Source organism: Cavia porcellus, unplaced genomic scaffold (assembly GCF_034190915.1).
Source record: "Cavia porcellus strain 051 isolate PalLab524CR breed Dunkin Hartley unplaced genomic scaffold, mCavPor4.1 scaffold_40, whole genome shotgun sequence".
Taxonomy (NCBI): domain Eukaryota; kingdom Metazoa; phylum Chordata; class Mammalia; order Rodentia; family Caviidae; genus Cavia; species Cavia porcellus.
The window spans coordinates 7,524,674-7,543,645 of record NW_026947523.1 but is presented as its reverse complement, the minus strand read 5'-3'; the positions used below and the strand labels follow the sequence as shown (position 1 = coordinate 7,543,645).

The window sequence follows — 18,972 nt, the reverse complement described above, 5'->3', positions numbered from 1 at the left end:
ACCGAGTGGAACCCTGGGGCGGGGAGGGGGGGGGAGCTTTACTACTAAAGTGTGTCCCTAGTCATTTATTTATTTATTTATTTTTGAGACGGTTTTGTTATGTAGTTCAGTTGGGCTTGAATTCACAGCAGTCCTCCTGCCTCAGCCTCCCGAGTGCTGGGATGTTACAGATGTGCACTGCCACACCTGGCTGGGTTGTGTGTGTGTAGCTTTTATTTTTTTTTTTTAATTTATTTTATGATACTGGGCATTGAACCCTGGGTTTTTTGGGGGGAAAGGAAGTGGGGTGCGGGATTGAGACAATCTATGTATCCCATACTGGCCTCAAAATCACTGGAATTCTCCTGCTTCAGCCTCCTGAGTGGTGGGATCACAGTCATGCCCCACCACACATGGCCTGAACCCTGGGCTTTCAACAGAGCTACTACCCAGTCCTTTTTATTGGGAGGAGGGTTTCAGGAATCGAACTCATGACCTCAGGCTTGCCAGGCAGACACTGTGCCACTGAGCTCTATCTCCAGCCCTTCTTTTTTGAGGCTGTGTCTTTGTCACTGAACTGCCCAGACTGCATTTGAATTTGGAGTCCTCCTGTTTCAGCCTCCCAGACTAATGGATTATCAACCTGGGCCACCATGTCCAGATTTATTGTTTAAAATCCATTTTATTTCAAAGAGAAAAAATGAAATAAGACAAAATTTCAATCTCTCTAAATTGCCCAAGCTGCTTTGAATTTGGAATCATCCGCCTCAGCCTTCTGAATAGATGGAATTAACTGTGCACCTCTTCAGGGCCCTCAACTAACAGAATACCTGATCTCAGGTAAACTGGGTACGATTTAAGAATGATCTAGAGCCCACGCTCTGCAGGGCTACATATCTAAGAAAATCCAGACAGGACAGTGGCTTGGAACTGGCGCTCTTGGCAGGGAGTCATGGCAGCAGGATGCAACCCCAAACCAAGCTGGGCCGCTGCTGGGAGGGCAGCTTCACAGCGGCACAGATCCTGGCAGAAAATGAGGGCAAAAAGATCTCCACAAAAGTGGGCTGGGGATGTGCACTCGAATACATCAAAGAGAAGCCGCGTGTTGCCCCCCTGTGGGCTGAGGCAGGAGGATCTTCGCGACTTCCAGGCCAGCCTGAACTACAAAACAAGACCTTCTCTCAAAAACCGAGAAAAAATAAAAACAAAAACAAATCGAAAAACCTGATGGAGCCTGGGCCCTGGCCTCATGCCTAGGGGCCCGGGCTCGGGCCCGGGTCTGAAGCTCGGAAGAGGCTCAGGTCTGCGGAAGGCCACAGTGGGGAGCCGACGCTCGACGGCAGGAAACCGAGCGCCCCGAAGCGGCGCAGTGAGGCGGGCCGGCGGAGAGAAGCGGAGGGAGCGCAGCCGGGATCCCCGCGGAGGGGCACGGCGCGATCCCAGCGAACATCTCCACCCGAGCCGCTCACGTCGTCAACCCCGCCCCGCCCCGCCCCACCCCGCCCCGGCAACGCCGCCCGCTGCCTGCTCCCCGGCTGACGCGGGGTGGGGGGGTGGGGCAACGGAGGCAGCACCTTTAAGGGGCGTGGTCACACGCTCCGCCCCCTCCGCCCTCTCTCGCGCTACTGTGGGAGGGGTGCAGTAGGTGGTGCCCAAGCGTGGGGAAAGAGCGAGGCGTGCGTCGTCGCGCAGGCGCATTGGCGGACGACGGGCCCTGTGTTTCCAAAATGGCCGCAGCGATGGATGTGGATACCCCGAGCGGCACCAACAGCGGCGCGGGCAAAAAGCGGTTCGAAGTGAAAAAGGTTAGGTCTCCCTAGTGCCTTCCTCAGGAAGCTGGAGAGGCGCGGATCTGGCTGGCAGGCCAGAGGGTGGCCGAGGCGCGGAGGAAAGTGCTAAATTTCAGGGCGTTCCTGAGACTGGGTACCACGCAGGGCAACTAGGGGCGGGACTTAGGCTTGATGGGCGTGATGGCGGCCCACTCGCCTGAGCAGTGTGGGTTTCTCTGGAGGCGCGCTGGACCCAATCACCGAGGTGCTTCTTGACATGCGTGTGGTTGCGACTTGGCCCCAGGAGCCAAGTGCCTGAGCTGTGACTAGAGTGGCCGAAGGGTGGGGAAAACCCGGCGTGGGGTGGGGGAAAAGGGGAGTCTAGCGACTGCGGTGGGTGGAGGATGGGGCAGTGCGGCGAAAGCCGGCAAGCTGAGCTCTACTGCATTGGAGGCCCCGCCCCATCTTGGACCTTGGAGTCCTCTCACCCTGGGGGACGCCAGTTTGATCCTCGCCAAGTGGAGACCTCCTTGAGACCCCTCTCTGGGCGTCGCCCCCTCAGATTTAAGAGCCGAAAGTAGTAAAGCTTGGTTCTTAGGAGACGACTGCAGTTATCTCCCGGGCCTTGTTCTCTGTCACGTCCAGGTCCCTCGTTAAGACCAACAACTCAAAAATCGAAAAAGCACTGTGGAATTTTAAAAGAGAAAACGCGAGCTCTGACCTTGTGCCTTTTAGGAAGAGTTGAGTAAATAGTAGCAAATGAGCTGATGAGAGTGGGAAAGTAGAGACGGGAAACGTGTCATTTTGCCCACGGTGTCTCAGTGGTTCGCCTACGGTTGGGGAGAAGAGCGTCAGTTCCTACCTGAGATAAAATAAATCTGTGGGAAATGAAGATTGTGAAATGGGAAGGGAAGCTGTTATATACCCTAACACTGGCTTAACGCAGATGCCGTTCCACCTCCTTTTGAGCATTTTTCCCCCCTTTGCTTTGGGGCGGCTCATTGTGGCCGCTGCTGCTTATTTAGTGCCCGCAGACATATTTAAGAATGAGAGGGTGGGGGTTTTCCTCCAAGTTAACACTGCTGAGGTAGAAAAAGTGCGGGATAAGTTGCTAGATTCCCAAGAATCGCCTCTGAGAAAAATAAACACTTGAGAAGTGACATCAAATTCGTGAAATAAAGGGATGTTTGGGAGTAAATGTACTTGTGGAAACCAGAGAGTAAGAATTATTTAAGTACTATTCGATAAACTTACAGGAATTCTCCAACTTATGAGTCTGAATGTGTAACGTTTGAGAATATCAGTGTATTTGATGGTAAGAACTAAACAAGATTCTACTGGCATTCTGCAGTGTTACGAAGTAATCTGTTAAGATTTAGTGACCTTGTTGTGGGTCCTGACACCGCTGACTAGTTAGCCTGCTTATCCCACGATTACCCACTTTATGATCCAATCGTCTTAGTTCATTTAGTTTAAAGCTTTCCACCACTCCTGCTCATGCTTCCAAGTTGCCTGGAAGAGCACACGTTTCCTGCAGCTCGCACAGCAGTTCAAGTTTCTGCTTTTACTGAAAACAAACCCTTCAGAGTGACTTCTAATTTGCTTGCATTACTATGGCTAAATTACTTCAGAGGATAGAGGAAAAAAGTAAAAAATGCTTATTCATTTCAGGGTACATAGGATGGGAGAGCAAAAGTGTAGCGTATTGTCATCCTCCGGTATAATAAGACTAGTATATACCTGCAACTATTTCTATGTGCTGGTCCCTGCGGCCATAGAAATGGTATATGGTAAGTGTAGCCAGCGGCACAAATCCCTGTGTGTATGTCCTGTCTCCAGGAGAGTGCTCTGTCCCCCCTTCTCTTTGCAGTGGAATGCGGTAGCCCTGTGGGCCTGGGACATTGTGGTTGATAATTGTGCCATCTGCAGAAACCACATTATGGATCTCTGTGAGTAATCGGAGGAGGGCGGGAGGAAGTGGGGAAGGGTGCAGAGATTGTAGTGTCTTGCTATGACCAATGCCTCCTTCACAAGGAGATGCAAAGCATAACACATGCAGGTTCTGTGTCTGGGCCACTGGTGTATTTGAACAGAGTGGTTTGCTTTTTTTTTTTTTTTTTTTTTTTTTTTAATGATGTCCTGGAACCAAACCCAGCTCGCAGAAAAAGTTAATCTAAAGTTGACAGGGATGCATTCAGGATGAAGCACTGTTGATCCTGCCTCAGCCTCCTGAGTGCTGGGATTACAGGCGTGCACCACCACGCCCGGCTTCAGCATTAGTTTTTTGTTTTTTTTTTTTTTTTTTTTTTTTTTTGTCTTTTTCAATTTTATCGATACCAGGGATCAAACTCATGACTGCCTGCTTGCAAGGCAGGCACTTATGCCGCTTAACTAAATCCCCAGCCCCCTTCAGCATCAGTTTTAATACTGCTGTATTTAACCTGTCATATCTTAGATATTGTCAACATGTAACCCATGTTTTAAAAAAAGCCAGCATGATGGCACACACCTGTAATCCCAACACTTGGGAGGCTGACGCAGAAGGATCTTTGCAAGTTCAAGGCCAGCCTGGGCTACAAAGTGAGCTCAAGGCCAGCCTAAACTGCCTAGCGAGACCCTCTCTCAAAACAAACAAAAAAACACCACGACTCACAGCTGAGGATATACTTGGGTGGTAGAGTGTTTGCTTGGCATGCACAAGGCCCTGGATTTGATCTCCAGCATGGCAGCTTAAAGAAAAGAGACAGATACACTACATTGTTTTTGTACCAAGTCTTAGAAATTCAGTGTGTATCTCAGATTCGACCCACGTGTCCTGTATTGGAGGGCAGCAGAGCTAGTAGCTAAATCAGTGGGTGATGTAGGACTAGCAGAACTGAGCCTCAGCTCTTACTTTGAAGTTGCTCAGAGGTATTTTTTCTGACTGTATTTCCCCACAGCCATCATTTAGGGGTGTATTGTTACACCCCAAGACATCCTGTAGTTTTTTGGGCTTTTTTTTTTTTGAGACCGAGTCTCACTATATAATTCAGACTGGCCTTGAACTCAGTGTGTGACCCAAATTTGTAACCATCCTCCTGCCTCAGCCTCCTGAGTACTGGGATTACATGTATTTCCATGTACAGTTTGGATTTATGATTCTTGTAACGATTATTTTTTAAATTATAGTGATTGAACCAGAGTCTTGTATTCTACCACTCCACCTCCAAAAGTAAGAATCTTGGGGCTGGGGATTTAGCTCAGCAGCATAAGCGCCTGCCTTGCAAGCAGGCAGTCGTGAGTTTGATCCTGGTACTGATAAAAAGGAAAAAAGACCAAAAAAAAAAAAAAAAAACAAAAACAAAAGTAAGAATCTTGATTTAGCTGTGGCCATTTTCCAACAAATTTGATTTGGTGTTAAATGATTAGACACATAGCTATAAATAAATAACAATCATGACCATGCCCTGGTCAAGCTAACTCCTGGGAATATACGTGGATCCTGTGGACTATCCTATGGTTTCATGTTTAAGTTTTTGTTTTTTGTTTCTTTCCTTTCTTTCTAAGACAGGGTTTTGCTTTGCAGTTCAGGCTGGCCTTGAACTCATGGCAGTCCTCTTGCCTCAGCCTCCCAAGTGTTGGGATCACAGGCATGCACCACCGTACCCAGCTCAGCTTTGGTATATTGGCCCACATCTTGTTTGTTTGAAACACTGAAACGCGTAGTAGACCAGGCCATTTCTCCATTATCTCTGCTAACCTGGCCTTGAACTCACTGTGTAGCCCAGGCTGGCCTCACAGCGATCTTTCTGCCTCAGCTTTCCAAGTGCTTGGACTGTAGGCATGTGCCATCATGCCCAGCTTTGGCCCTTACTTTGATCGTGGTTCTTTATTAGCTTATTTTTTTGTTTTTTGTTTTTTATTGGTACCAGGGATCAAACTCACGGCCATGTGCTTGCAAGGCAGGTGCTTATGCCTTTGAGCTAAATTCCCAGCCCCTTTATTAGCTGATTTTAAGAGTAGGAAATTTTTTGGAGAAAACAAATAGGGAATCGGAATGGGAAATAAGAATAACTCCTGAGAGACAGGAGTGGTCTGGAGTGTGTTGTCCTTATTTAGCTAATTTCATAAAAATAATCCTCATCTGAGGAAATCTAAGGATCCAACTTGAAGGATATCAGATTTTTACTTTCTCTGCAACCTTTGACATGTAGCCGTACACACCCAGCCCCAGTAAACCCTGGAATACATTGCACGGACTCCATGTCAGGTGGCAGGCCAGGTGCAGCTGTTTGTAGTGTGACTCTGGAGCAAAAGCAGGTTCTGTGATTACAGAGCCTTTGATCTCACAGTTTTGAAAGGGAAACAAAAACTTCACTGTAGCAGGTCATGGTAGTGTATGACTGTAAGCCCAGCACTCAGGCGGCTGAGGCAGGAGGATTGCTATGAGTTTGAGGCCAGTTAGACCCTGTCTCAAAAAAAGAAAAAGCCTCAGTATGGTACATCTGTTCCCCTAAGACCAATATACTCAGGAACATCTGAGTTTCTTTTTACAGTTTTATTCATTTTCACCTAAGATCTTTTGAAGTAAATGTCCCTGTTTAAATTGTATCCTGAATCTCTTTTTCAGAAGAGAGGCTCCATGCAGCTCTGTTTTCAGAGAGCACACTCTGCTAGGACGTTTAGGCTTGGAATGCGGTGTTTATGCCCCTCCGAGCTCTCCCCACCAGTTCCCATGCTCACATGCCCTCCTCGTCCTCTGTGAAGATGCCATGTGACTGTGGGGGGGTCGCTCTCATTCCAAGACACAGTCACTTTGGGGTGCTAAGTGTCCCAGTATGGTGGCCCCAGGTTTCCAGCTCCAGGGCCAGAAGGATCCACCTTGCCAGTGCTCTAGGAACTTAAGTTGCTTCTATCTGGTTCACAGTCCACTCCCCATCCTTGCGGGTTGGAGCCTGATACCAGCCTTGCCTGAGCCCCATGGCATTGGCCGAAGAGGGGAAGAGTCAGCTCGGAAACCCACAGGGGTCGCTTGGAGACCACCTGCAGCAGGTCAGGAGGTGGTAGGTCCTTTGTAACAAGGCCACCTGTGCAGAACTGAGAAACACCTGTTTGCCCCAGTTGTTGACGCAGCTTGGAGAGAAGGCTGGGAAGCCATGGGGAGCCACACTGCAGAGCCCCATCTCTGCCTTCCCTGTTCTTCAGCCTTTTTCACGTTAATCAAGAACCAGTTCCGGCCGATGAACTCCCTGAGCACTGCTGCAGGGCCACCGAGGCCAGCCCAGTGACCCTGTTGCTCTTGTCCCCACAGGCATAGAGTGCCAAGCCAACCAGGCATCTGCAACATCCGAAGAGTGCACCGTGGCCTGGGGAGTCTGCAATGTGAGTTTGCCAGTGTGAAATGCCTGGGAAAGGAGTGGGCAGCCTCAAGCAGCACAGAGACTCCCAGAGTGGGAGACACACTGGGTGACTGCAGAGGCTACGCCCTGGGAGCCTGGGACTCCACTCTGGGATCAGCACTAGATGTGACTCTGGAGCAAGGCAGGTCCCCAGCACCGCCCCCAGGATAGGTGTCTGGGGTGCAGTTGGGTTGGTGACTTAGGGTTCGAGTCCACGTGTGTCATGAGTGTGATTGGGCTCACGAGCGGGGATACACTACATGAGCTTGTGCTGGGAGCGCTTTGTGCAGCATCATTGGACTGAGTATCCAGTCTTGCAGGATGTGACAGCTGTGAAGGGGAACAAACAGCCTAAGTGGCATTTATAGCGTGTTCTAACAGTACATCCCTTGCAGTCCCAGGCATCCAGATGCATACTGAAATTGTGCTGTTCGGGACTGCTGTGCCAAGGAGACAGAGAACCCATAGTTCCCAGGGCCTTGCTAAGTGCATTGAAGCCAGGGCATTGAACACATATACCCTAGGTTCCCTTGTGCAAGCCTGTAATCCAGCTACTCTGGAGGCTGAAGCAGGAGGATTGCTAGTTTGAAGCTAACTTGGGCAATGTAACAAAACTGTCTCAAAATAGGAAGGGCTGGGAACATAGGTCAGTGCCAGAGCACTTTCCTCGAATGTGCGTGGTCCTGGATTCCATCCCCAGAGTCCCCCACAATGGCTGAGGTGGGGAGGGCTCAGAATTACTCCTGTAATTGGTAAGCTAAAGTGTGGAAGTATCTGAATAAACGCAGATTGGCGCCCAGGTCCTTTTTCTCTTCCCTACCTGCGCCTGCAGTGCACGCACCATCCTCATTTGTTGGGGCCCTGCACCAGTCACAGGATGCCTCACTTGACAGGCGCTCTGTCTCCAAGCTTCCACTCCAGCACCCAAGCGAGGCCAGTCGCCTTAGCTTCCTGCCTGTGCAGTGCAGATAGCACTATCAGACGGGCCTGCTTGTCCATCACTGTGGGGCTTGGGTGTGGCCTCAGTGTCAGCATCTCTGTAGGCCACGGTCACCAAACAGAGACCTTTGTGCACATCCGCCTAATGCAGCCTGAGTGGCTTGCCCTGCTGACATGGAGAGTGCTGGCTCTGAGGCCTGACAGCCTCCCTGTCCTGAGTGCACTCCCTCTCCCATGCCAGGGGTGGGTGTCTTGAGAAAGCCCGTCCACAAAACCTGGGGGCTGACAAAAATGACTTTTCTGCATCTGGGAAATGTGTGTTTTTCCTCGTGAGCCGTGAGAGTCAGCAGACACTCAGCTTCCAAAAGGCTGTCACTCTGGAAAATTTGTGGTTGGCTTACTGAGAACCCACAGCAGACCAGTTGTAGATTCTGTTTTTGTTCTGTTTTGTTAGTTTTTTGGTACTAGGGATTGAATGCAGGGCCTTCCCACTGTGCTACATGCCAGCACTTTTATAAATTTTATCTTTTTGAGACAGGGTCTCACTATGCAGTTCAGGCTGGCCTTGAGCTCACTTTGTAGCCCAGGCTAGACTCAAACTTGCAGTAATCCTCCTGCCTCAGCGTCCTGAGTGCTGGGATTACAGACATATGTCACCATGTGTGGCTTCTAAATTTTAAATTTTGCCGGTGGTTTAGCTCAGTGACAAGTGCCTGCTTGGCAAACGCAGGGTTGTGAGTTCAATCCCCAGTAGCAAAAAAATAAATAAATAAATTTTAAGATCTCACTAAGTTGCCCAGGCCATGCTGAAACTTGACCATCCTTCTGCCTCAGCCTCCCAGACTGCTGGGATTACAGAGGTGAGCCCTACCCTCAGCCGGATTCCATTCTGAGTTACAGAAGTAAATTTTTGGTTGCCAAAAGTCAGTTTGCAAGATAATAATCCATAATGTCTGATTCCTAAATGTGCATGCCTGTTTTCAGAGACACACTGACTAGATTTCAGGGCAGTTAGACCAAGCCTCTGTGAGCTTCTGTTGTTCTGTGGGGTGTCTATTTCTGCCTGAGCCCCCTGCAGCCCAGCAATCACAGCTTGAGGGGACCTCTCTGCTGCTCCTGGAGCAGCCAGGAGGAGGATGAGTGTCCATTGTGAAGCTGAGACTGTGCCTGTTTGTGGCCGCCCAGACCTGCACAAGGCTTCTCCTGCCCTCAGATCTAGCCAGCTCCTAGTGCCCTGTCCCTACTGGTACAGTTGGGACTCCTGCCCTTTGCCTTCTTGTCTTGGTCATGAAAATCACTGTTGGTGCCCTCACAGCTGCTGCTATGCAGTTTATTGCCCAGAATACTTTCACCCCAATTTTTCTCTTTTTGGGACACAGTCACCCATCAAAGGCCTGTCAGGGGCTGGGCTCGAGAGATGCTGGGGTGGTGGCAGTGGCAGTGGCCCTCGAAGGGGCTGGAGGAGGCTCTGATTCCGGGGCTTGGTTTCTCAAGGCCGGGTGGGCGGCCTGAGAGGGTGACCCAGGATGGAGAGGTTTGGGGCCCGGTGTGGTCAGGGTCTGCTGCCCCCGCCAGGGTAGTGGGCATGGTTCCTTTCAGACCAAGTGGAGCTCACACTTGCACTGGCGTGACAATCCCAGCCCACGTGTCCTCGGAGATGTCTGCGCCTGCCAAGGACAGGTACTGAGCTGCGCAGCCCGAGCAGGGCTGTTTCTAATCCTGAGTCTTTGTCTCTTTCAGCACGCGTTTCACTTTCACTGTATCTCTCGCTGGCTGAAAACGCGGCAGGTGTGTCCGCTGGACAACAGAGAGTGGGAATTCCAAAAGTAGGTGTCCCCGTCCTGGGGCCAGGGCGGGCACGGTGGCTTTAGAGCCAGCCCAAGGTTACTGAAACCGTAGAGTATGCAGGGTTAGCTAGTGTTAAAGCTTTGCAGCCCATGGCTTCCCAGCGTTCTAGCATCTGTGACAGCACAAAATCCGGGAATCTGCAAACTGAAATTTTTCCACAGTGACTTCCCCCCAGGCGGCTCCCTGGGCCTCCTACATTATAGACAGGTGCCATTGTGTGTCACTGGGGCATCATATGCTGCTTAGTGCTCAGGAAGCGTGCATGGGCATCCTCATGAACCTGTCACCATAGAGGGGCAGGGTAGGTCCTCAGCAGTTCACACCTTCCCGATGGTCCGCAGCCGCAGCTGTTCTGCCACTCCTGCAGACACTTGCATGTATGCTTCTGTGAACAGTGGGGGCGCCTTGTGCAGTGTGCCCTTGATTTTTCTCACGTGGTAGCTATTTCCTGTCCGCACATGGTAAACTGCCCTCTTTCCGTTCCCTGTGTAGCTGCGCAAGAGCCTTTGCTTTGACACAGGACCTCACCGTATAGTGCAGGCTGGCCTGGAGCTGTGACTGCAGGTGTGCGGCACCACCCTGGCTTTTAATCAGTTCCTGTTGATGGACATAGAGCGTGTCACCAGGAAAGGGTCTGAGCCAGGCCAGGGCCACTTCTGTCCGAAGCTTGGTACATGCTGTGCCCTCAACTGTCTTTTAGAGTTTTGCCTAAGTCATGCCTGTGTTTAAGCAGATTTTATCTCAAGTAAGAAACTATCTGGGCCTGGCAAGCATGAGGTCCTGATTTTGATTCCTGGTACCCAAGAATCTTATCTGGATGTGATGGCTCACGCCTGTGTTCCCAACACTTGAGAGGCTGAGGCAGGAGGATCACTATGAGTTCAAGGCCAGCCTGAATTAATAATGACTATCACACAGGAACCTTGCCTGGAATTAATGGTGGACCTTGCTTGTCTTGCAGGTATGGACACTAGAAGAATTTTTCCGATGTAACTGTTACTCACTCATCAAGCGACCTACTTCGTATTGTTATAAGTTAGATAGGACTGTGTCCTTCCCCGTCGTCTTTCAGTTTGCTGTCCCCTGCCCATAGTTCTCAAATAAAGTTCTGTTGGGTTATACAGTGGGCACTATCTCTCGTGTTCACAAAAGAAGCCGACAAACCAGGAGTCCCCTCTTGCGAAGCCAGAAAGCACATGCTGACATGCTACAAAGCAAGGCCGCCTCAGGCTGGGGTATGAGTGTGTGTGTCTGTGTGTGTAAAGTGAACCGTTCCAAGCTGGGGGGTGTTAAGTGAGCCAGGGCTATGTCGCCAGCCAGGGAGCTCCCGCAGCTCTGTCCTGGGGGACTCAGCAGGCACTGAGTGAGCGGCCACAACCCCGCCTCAGCCCTGTTTCCCGCCACCCCTTGTGGCCCTGGGCACTGGCCCTGCTCAGCTCCTTGCTGCCCAGGATCCTGAGGGCCCCAGCGTGGGAGGTGGCCACGCAGAGCAGCACAGGCAGAGACTCTGTGACACTGCTTTCCCATAGCTTAGAAAGGTAAACCAGAACGGGCCGCTACAGAGTCATCATAAATTCAAGTTGAAAACTGATGTGTGGAGCCAGAATGGTGGCAAATACCTGGGATCCCAGCACTGGAGGGTGAGGCAGGAGGATCATGGGAAGTTCGAGACCAGCCTGGACTACAAAGTGAGCTCAAGGCCAGCCTAAACCGCATAGCAAGAGCCTGTCTCAAAAAAGACTAAGTAAATAAAAATAAATGTTTTTGGCCAGGGTGATGGTGTATGCCTGCGATCCCAGCTACTTGGGAAGCTGAGGCAAGAGGAGCACTTGCGCCCAGTTTGAGTTTGAGACCAGGCTGGGCAACATGGTGACACCCTAATGAAAAACAAGAAAAAAACCCAGTAGTTTTGGGGCTGGGACTGTAGCACTGGTAAAGTCCTAGCATGAGCAAAGCCCTCAGTGCAGTCCTTATGGCCACCAAAAGTAAAACTGCGAAAACTGATGTCACTTTGGGCTGAATTGACAAGCTTACATTTCCTTCACTAGCACCTGAACTGCCGGTTGTGATACTGATTGATTAGCTGCAGGCTTAGTTTTTGGTGTATGTGTTTTTTTCTTTTGTTTTGGTTTGGTTTTTAGTTTGTTTTTTAAGCCAGGTTTCACTGTGTGGTGCTTGGCCTTGAATTTACTGTGTAGCCCAGACTGGCCTCCACAGTGACCCTCCTGCCTCAGCCTGAATGCTGGGATTACAGGCATGCACCACCACACCCAGCTTGCATGGACACTGACTGACAAGCATCGAGATTTTCTGTAGTGGTTCTCATCTGTAGTGGCCTAATCTGGTGGTTTCACACAATGCCCCTTCTTCAGCCTCAGGTTTCTGTGAGACTACAGTTTGTCAAATTGAGCCTGGCACTGCCAACTGGAGAACTTACCTTCTGCTAAGTGAGACATAAAAAGTGATTTGCAAAAATGTGAATGCTAGTCTTTTTTTTTTTTTTCTTTCATGTTTTTGAGACAGGGTCTCCTTATTCGGTCCAGGCTGCCCTTGAACTTTGTAGGCCAGGCTGGTCTCAAACTTGCAATGATCCTCCTGCCTCAGCCTCCCAAGTACTTAGATTATAGGCGTGCACCACTATTCCCTGCTCAAATCTAGTTTTTTTCAAAGTTTGGTTATATGTGATCTTTCTGTTCTTTTAAAAACCATTTTTAGAGCCAAGGGTATAGCTCAGCAGCTCAGCTCGGCATGAGGGCAGAAGGACATGTGCAGTCCTGAGACTAGAAGGTATGAGACTCTAGTTTACTGATTAGGAACTGGCAAGTGATCCAGGCTGAAAGCCAGCTTCCCCAGCCTGTTCCTGTGCAGTACCTGATAGGTGGCAAGCATCCTGCAGAGGTGGCCATCACCTGAGGTTTGGCATTTGAGGGCCCCACCCTTGCCACAAGTCCCCCATGAATCCCTAGCCAGTGTTCATGTGGCAGCAATGCTTTCCATTGCTCTGGGCAGGTCCAGACTCCTCACTTGAGGTGCAGGGTACAGAAATCCAGCTTTTGGGGGGCAAGAGGAAGAGTTCATAGAGCGCTCCTGTGCTCTGCAAGACTGAGGCAGGAGGACCCCAGGGTTGACCCTCGTCTGGGCAGCTTAGGGAGTTGGTGAGACTGCTTCATAAATGGGTCAGAGACAGGTAGTGTGAATGAAGGCCCAGGGTTTATTCAGTGGCAGGTCAGTCGTTCCACTATGGCAACCTGTTAGTCTCTGCAGAGCTGTTTCCCGGACAGCAGCCTCAGGTGAGGGTTCACCCTCACCCTGTCCTGCCTCCCTGGGCCCCTCTTATCTACCCAGTTGTTCCTGGGCCAGACCTTTGCTTTCTGCCAAAGTCAACTGGTCCCTGTGCCTGGCCCTTGTCATCTGGAGACCTGAGCACTACCTCAGTGCTGCCCCAGTCTGCTCAGCACCCCACACCTGCCTCCTACATGCACCTCTCTCTCCACAGGTCCCCAAGCTTAGGCTCCTCTACAAAACAAGACCAAGAATAAAAGCAGTCCCCCAGGCCGGGCTAGGTGGCACGAGCTGTAATTCCAGCACTTGGGAGGCTGCCAAACCATTGTCTGCATGAGTGCAAGAGCTCGTCGAGTGCTGGTATTACTGTCCCAGTGTCCCCTGCATGGTGGTGTGGCAAAGGAGGGTAGCCACACTGGGGACCAGGTCAGCTAGGGTCCCCCAGGGGATTGGCCAACCAGAATGCTCCCCCACTGCATGCAGACTGAGCCCGGCATTGGGGCCCCGTTTGGGCCCTGGTACAGATTGGGGAAACTGAAGCTTGGATCCAACCAGATGTTTAAGTCCCGGGAAAATCACAGGAGTGCATCATCCTTTGCTGAAGTCCCTGATCAGCGCCTCCAAGGTTTCTGGCCCATGTCGCTGGCCCCTGTCTCCCCTGCCCATCTGCCATCCCAAGCCTGATTCTCATCTTTCATTTGAACTTCAATGAGATGCCACCCATGGCTACATGCAGTGTTGCTCCAGCCCAGGAGCTGACAGTAGTTTCTATACCTTAAAGCTGTTGGGGAAAAAAATCCAAATAGCATTTTGTAATATCTGAAAATGAATGGGCTGGGAATATAGCTCAGCGGCATAAGCGCGCCTGCCTTGCAAGCAGGCAGTCGTGAGTTCGATCCCTGGTACTGATAAAAACGAAAAAGAAAAAAAAAAAATCTGAAAATGATATATAGCTGGGTCCTGTGGTATACAGTGTGATCCTAGCACTCAGGAGGCTGAGGCAGGAGGGTCACCATGAATTCAAGGACAACCTAGACTACACAGGGAGACCTTGTGTCAAAAAGCTAAATAAGGACCCACAGATGTAGCTTAGTAACACAGCATCTGCCTGGCAGGTGTAAGATCCTGAGTTCTGTTCCAACTACCAAAAAAGAAAACAAAATTTTTTTTTCTTTTTATGGTACTAGCAATCAAACTTGGGATCTCCCACTTGCCAGGCAGATGCTGTGCCACTGAGCTATATCCTGGCTTTTCTTTTTGCTAAAAAGAGAAAGAAAAAAGAAATATGCTCTTACTAAGCCACAAACTTATGATCCTCCTGCCTCAGCCTCTCAAAGTACTGGGATTACAGATATGTGTCACTACACCTGACTTACAGTTCTCTACTACGCAAATTTGTCCATCATATATGTTGCATGTGTTATCATTTGTTGTTTTTTGACTTTTTGTTCTTATTTTTTCCATGGAAACTTTTATATATGTACACACACACACACACACATATATATTTTTTTTTTCTGGTTCTAGGGATCAAACTCACGACCTCGTGCTTGCCAGGTTAGCACGAATCTCTGGCGCCTTATTTATTTCTCTCTTTTTTTTTTTTTTTTTTTTTTTTGTCTTTTTTGAGATGGGGTCTCACTATACAGTTCAGGCTGGCTTTGAACTTACTATGTAGCCCAGGCTGGTCTTGAACTCACAACTCATCCTGCCTCAGACTCTTGAGTGTTGGGATGACAGACATGAGTCACCACGCCTGGCTCTGATGCTAGAATTTTAAGTAACTAATTTGGTGGCACAGTACTCGGGACAGAACCCAGGGCCTTTGTACCGCACTACATTCCCAGCCCTTTTTTTTGTTTTCAGACTGGGCTCAAACTTGTGATCCTCCTGCATCAGCCTCCAAGTGGGCCATACTTACTTATTTTTTGGTCTTTTTAAGACAGGGTCTCTGTGCAGTTCAGGCTGGCCTTGACCTCACTTTGTAGCCCAGCCTGGTCTCTAACTCGAAAGGACCTTCCTGCCTCAACCTCCCAAGTGCTGTGATTACAAGTGTGAGCCACCATGCCTGGCTATTATTTATCTATTTTTGAAAAATGTTAAAATATTGGGTCATTTAGCCAAACCCGAGGTTCTTAATTCTTCTTAAGTTAAAATGTTTTCCTTGAGTTTGATTCCCGGTACCAAAAAAAAAAAAAAAAAAGCAAAATATGACTTGAGTTTGCTTATGGTTTGGTATTTGAACTAAAAAACTCAACATTTTATTTATTTGTACCAAGGATCGAACTCACGACCTCGCGCTTGCCAAGCAGGTGCTTGTACCCCTGAGCTAAACCCCTAGCAACACTAAGCATTTTTGTTTTTGTTTTTCAGTCAGGTCATTGTGTAGCCCATGTTGGCCTAAAACTTGCAGCAGTCCTGCTTCAGCCTCCCGAGTATTAAGACAGGGTCAGTATTTACTTATTTGGTTGGTTGGTTTTTTGAGACAGGATCTTGCTGTGAAGTTCAGGCTGGCCCTGAACTCGGTATGTAGCTCAGGCTGGTCTCAAACTGCTGGTGATCCTCTTGCCTCAGCCTCCTGAGTGCTGGGATCACAGGCCTGCCCCCTTTCCAGCTCCCGTCTGTTCTGGAGGTCATTCTAGCTCTCAGTGGACAGTGTTCTTTTCACCTGTAGAGCTCTACAGATGATTCTGGAATCATCTGTTTTCTCCTTCCAAGTCACAGGCTGGCAGTCAGCAGCCAGCCCTGGCGCCTCACACCCAGGAGGCCTTGATCTTGGTGGACATGTGCGGGGCCAAACCTGGACAGAAGGGAGGCTCTGTGTGAATAGGAGTCCCTGCCTCCGCCCTGCTCAGCCAGCGCCTGGGCATGGGGACCTGGGAGAAGTCTTTAACTTCTTCAGCTTCCATTTTATCCTAAGTGCCTTCTTTTTCCCAATATTTTTTCCTTTTCTTGATGGGATTGAACCCGGAGCCTGCACGCTGAGCTGCACCACCAGCCCTATTTATTTTTTATTTTGGCACGGAGTCTCAGTCAATGAGTTGTCCAGACTGAGCTCCAGCGTGCGATCCTCCAGTCTCAGCCTCCCAGAGTGCTGGGACTGCAGGCACCCGGGCGGGGGCGGTGATCTGCGTCCCTTGCAGATAGGGAGCTGAGGAGCCTGCTGGGGTTAAGCTGGAAGGAAGGAAGCCTGGTTCTCCGCAGGGCGTCTCCGTGCTGTTCCTCGCCCAACCAGATCTCCTGGTTTGCACCTTGGGAAACCCGTGATCTCACCTGCCTGCGCCGGGGAAATAAACATCCCTTTGCTTCCCTGGCTCTGGGTCACTGTTGTCCCGGGCTGTGGCTTGAGCACCGCGGCATGGGGCTGCAGTGCTGGCCCTAGGAGCCTGGACTTCGGCTCCTTGAAGGACTGGCACTTTTTCCTTCTTTGCAGAAAATTGAGGTGAAATCCATACAAAAGAAAATGGTTTTTTTTGTTGTTGTTGTTTTGTTTTGTTTTCTTAGAATTTTTTGAGACAGGGTCTTGCACTGAGGGCCAGGCTGGCCTTGAACTCAGTTTGTAGGCCAGGCTGGCCTCGAATTTACAATGATCCTCCTGCCCCAGCCTCCCAAGGTGTAGGAATTCTAAACATCAGCCTCTGAGCCCCACTCACTGGCTGATTCCTCCAGGGAGGTCAGACTAATGTTCTGTCCAGACACAAAATCAGCCTCTCCCTAAGGAGCCCAGGCTCCTTTTAAAGAGAAATGATATTTACAGATCACAAGCTGTGTGCCTGAAGTAGAATCAACATTTTATCTTTTTTTTTTTTTTTTTTTTTTTTTTGTCTTTTTGAGACAGTGTCTGACTATGCAGTTCAGGCTGGCCTGGAGCTTACTTTATAGCCCAGGCTAGTCTTGAACTCACAAAGATCCTCCCACCTCAGTCTCCCTAGTGCTGGGATTACAGGCGTGAGCCACCACACCCAGCTAGAATCAATGTTTTATCCTTTTTTCCTTTTTTATCGGTACCAGGGATCAAACTCACGACTGCCTGCTTGCAAGGCAGGCACTTATGCCACTGAGCTAAATCCCCAGCCCCAAGAATCAACATTTTAAAATGGTTTTCTTTTTTGGTGGGTTTTTTCCTTTAACTTCTATTTTCACTTTTTAAAATTTTATTTTTATTATTTTTAATGATATTTTTATTTTAAAGGAGGTAAAATTAAACAACAAAATAGGACAGAAGAAAACAATGTAAGAGATATAAATTTCAAAGCTAGACAAGCTGAGATCTTGACTATCTATCCTATTGTCTCTGGTTTTCTTCCAAATAGTTGCCCATGTCTTCGCATACAGAGAATTCATACAAAACAACATGGTATAAAACTGATCTGAACAGAATGAGGAGGCGATTTAGGTCTTCAGAACTAGACAATAGGGAAGTCACTAAGGCTGTCCTAGAGTCTCTCATTCTCTTTAAAATATGTCCAGGGCTGGGGATTCAGCTCAGCAGCATAAGTGTCTTCCTTGCAAGCAGACAGTCGTGGGTTCGATCCCTGGCACCGATAAAAGGAAAAAGACAAAAAAAAAAAAAAAGGAATGTAAAATAGCTGTCCAAGGGGCTGGGGATTTAGCTCAGCGGCATAAGCACCTGCCTTGCAAGCAGGCAGTCGTGAGTTCAATCCCTGGTACCGGTAAAAAGGAAAAAGACAAAAAAAAAAAAAAAAAAAAATAGCTGTCCATACTTTCATGTTTATTGAAGTTCAACAAAACAAAACACTCAGAGGGGGAGGGGTTGCTTGGTTTCCTAGCACTCCAGGTCCCAGCTTGGTGCAGGTCCCAGTAAACCCTGGAGGCTCCAGTCCTGGGCCACGCCACCCTCACAGGGGATGGGGGGTGGGGATTGGGGAGGTTGCTTCCAGCTGTTTCTTTCTAATGAATTTCACTGCCCAAGTTCTGAAATGGCCAACAGACCATAGAAAGACATCTCTTTAGGATCTTGCTTGAAACCAACAGCATCCAGAAGCTGCCGGCCTTGATTCAGGGCCAGTTAAAATTTTGTATTTTGGGGGGGCTGGAGATTTAGCTCAGTGGCATAAACACCTGCCTTGCAAGCAGGCAGTCGTGAGTTCGATCCCTGGTACTGATAAAAAGGAAAAAGTGAAAAAAAAAAAAAAAAAAAGTGTAGTTTCAGCCAGGTGTGGTGGCTTGTGCCTGTAATCCCAGCACTTGGGAGGCGAGGTTCGAGACCAGCCTGGGCTACAAAGTGAGCTCAAGGCCTGCCTGAGGTGCATAGCGAGACCCTGTCTCAAAAAAGACAAAAAAAAAAAAAAAAAAAAAAATGTAGTTTCAATATGATGTGATTGGGCTGGGGATTTAGCTCAGCAGGCATAAGCGCCTGCCTGGCAAGTGACAGGTCATGAGTTCAATCCCCAGTACCACAAAAAAAAAAAACCCAAAAAAACATCAATATGATGTGATTGTAGTTCTTTATATGAAAACCCTAGGCTGGTATGGTGGCACATGCCTGTGACCCCAGCACTCTAGAGGCTGAGGCAGGAGACTTGCCGTAGTGAGTTCCAGATGCGCTGGCACTACAGAGTGAGACCCTGTCTTAAAAAAAAAGAAAGATAAGAATAAAGCCCTGGGTTCAGTTCCCCCTGCTAAAAAGCAAAAACACCAGGGCCTGGTCCTTGCCTGTGCCAGCCCCGCCCTCTGTGAGCAGCACTGCCCACCATCCATGGTGCTCATGGTTCACTCTGGCACCCGAGGAAGGCAGGGGCTTCAGTGCAGCCTCG

At 49.3% G+C, this 18,972-nt stretch overlaps 1 protein-coding gene and 1 pseudogene across 1 annotated transcript; one reads left to right on the top strand and one right to left on the bottom strand.

The window, feature by feature from the left end:
• Positions 1 to 1,592: 1,592 nt before the first annotated feature.
• Positions 1,593 to 11,032, top strand: Rbx1 (ring-box 1). Its single transcript, XM_003470381.5, has 5 exons — positions 1,593 to 1,784; positions 3,619 to 3,697; positions 7,039 to 7,109; positions 9,806 to 9,891; positions 10,875 to 11,032. Exons 1-5 carry the CDS (start codon positions 1,707 to 1,709, stop codon positions 10,885 to 10,887), a joined length of 327 nt encoding a protein of 108 aa, XP_003470429.2. The 5' UTR covers positions 1,593 to 1,706; the 3' UTR covers positions 10,888 to 11,032.
• A 7,062-nt stretch (positions 11,033 to 18,094) lies between these two features.
• LOC111757045 (small nucleolar RNA SNORA2/SNORA34 family) lies at positions 18,095 to 18,224 on the bottom strand (annotated as a pseudogene).
• Between the last annotated feature and the right edge of the window lie 748 nt (positions 18,225 to 18,972).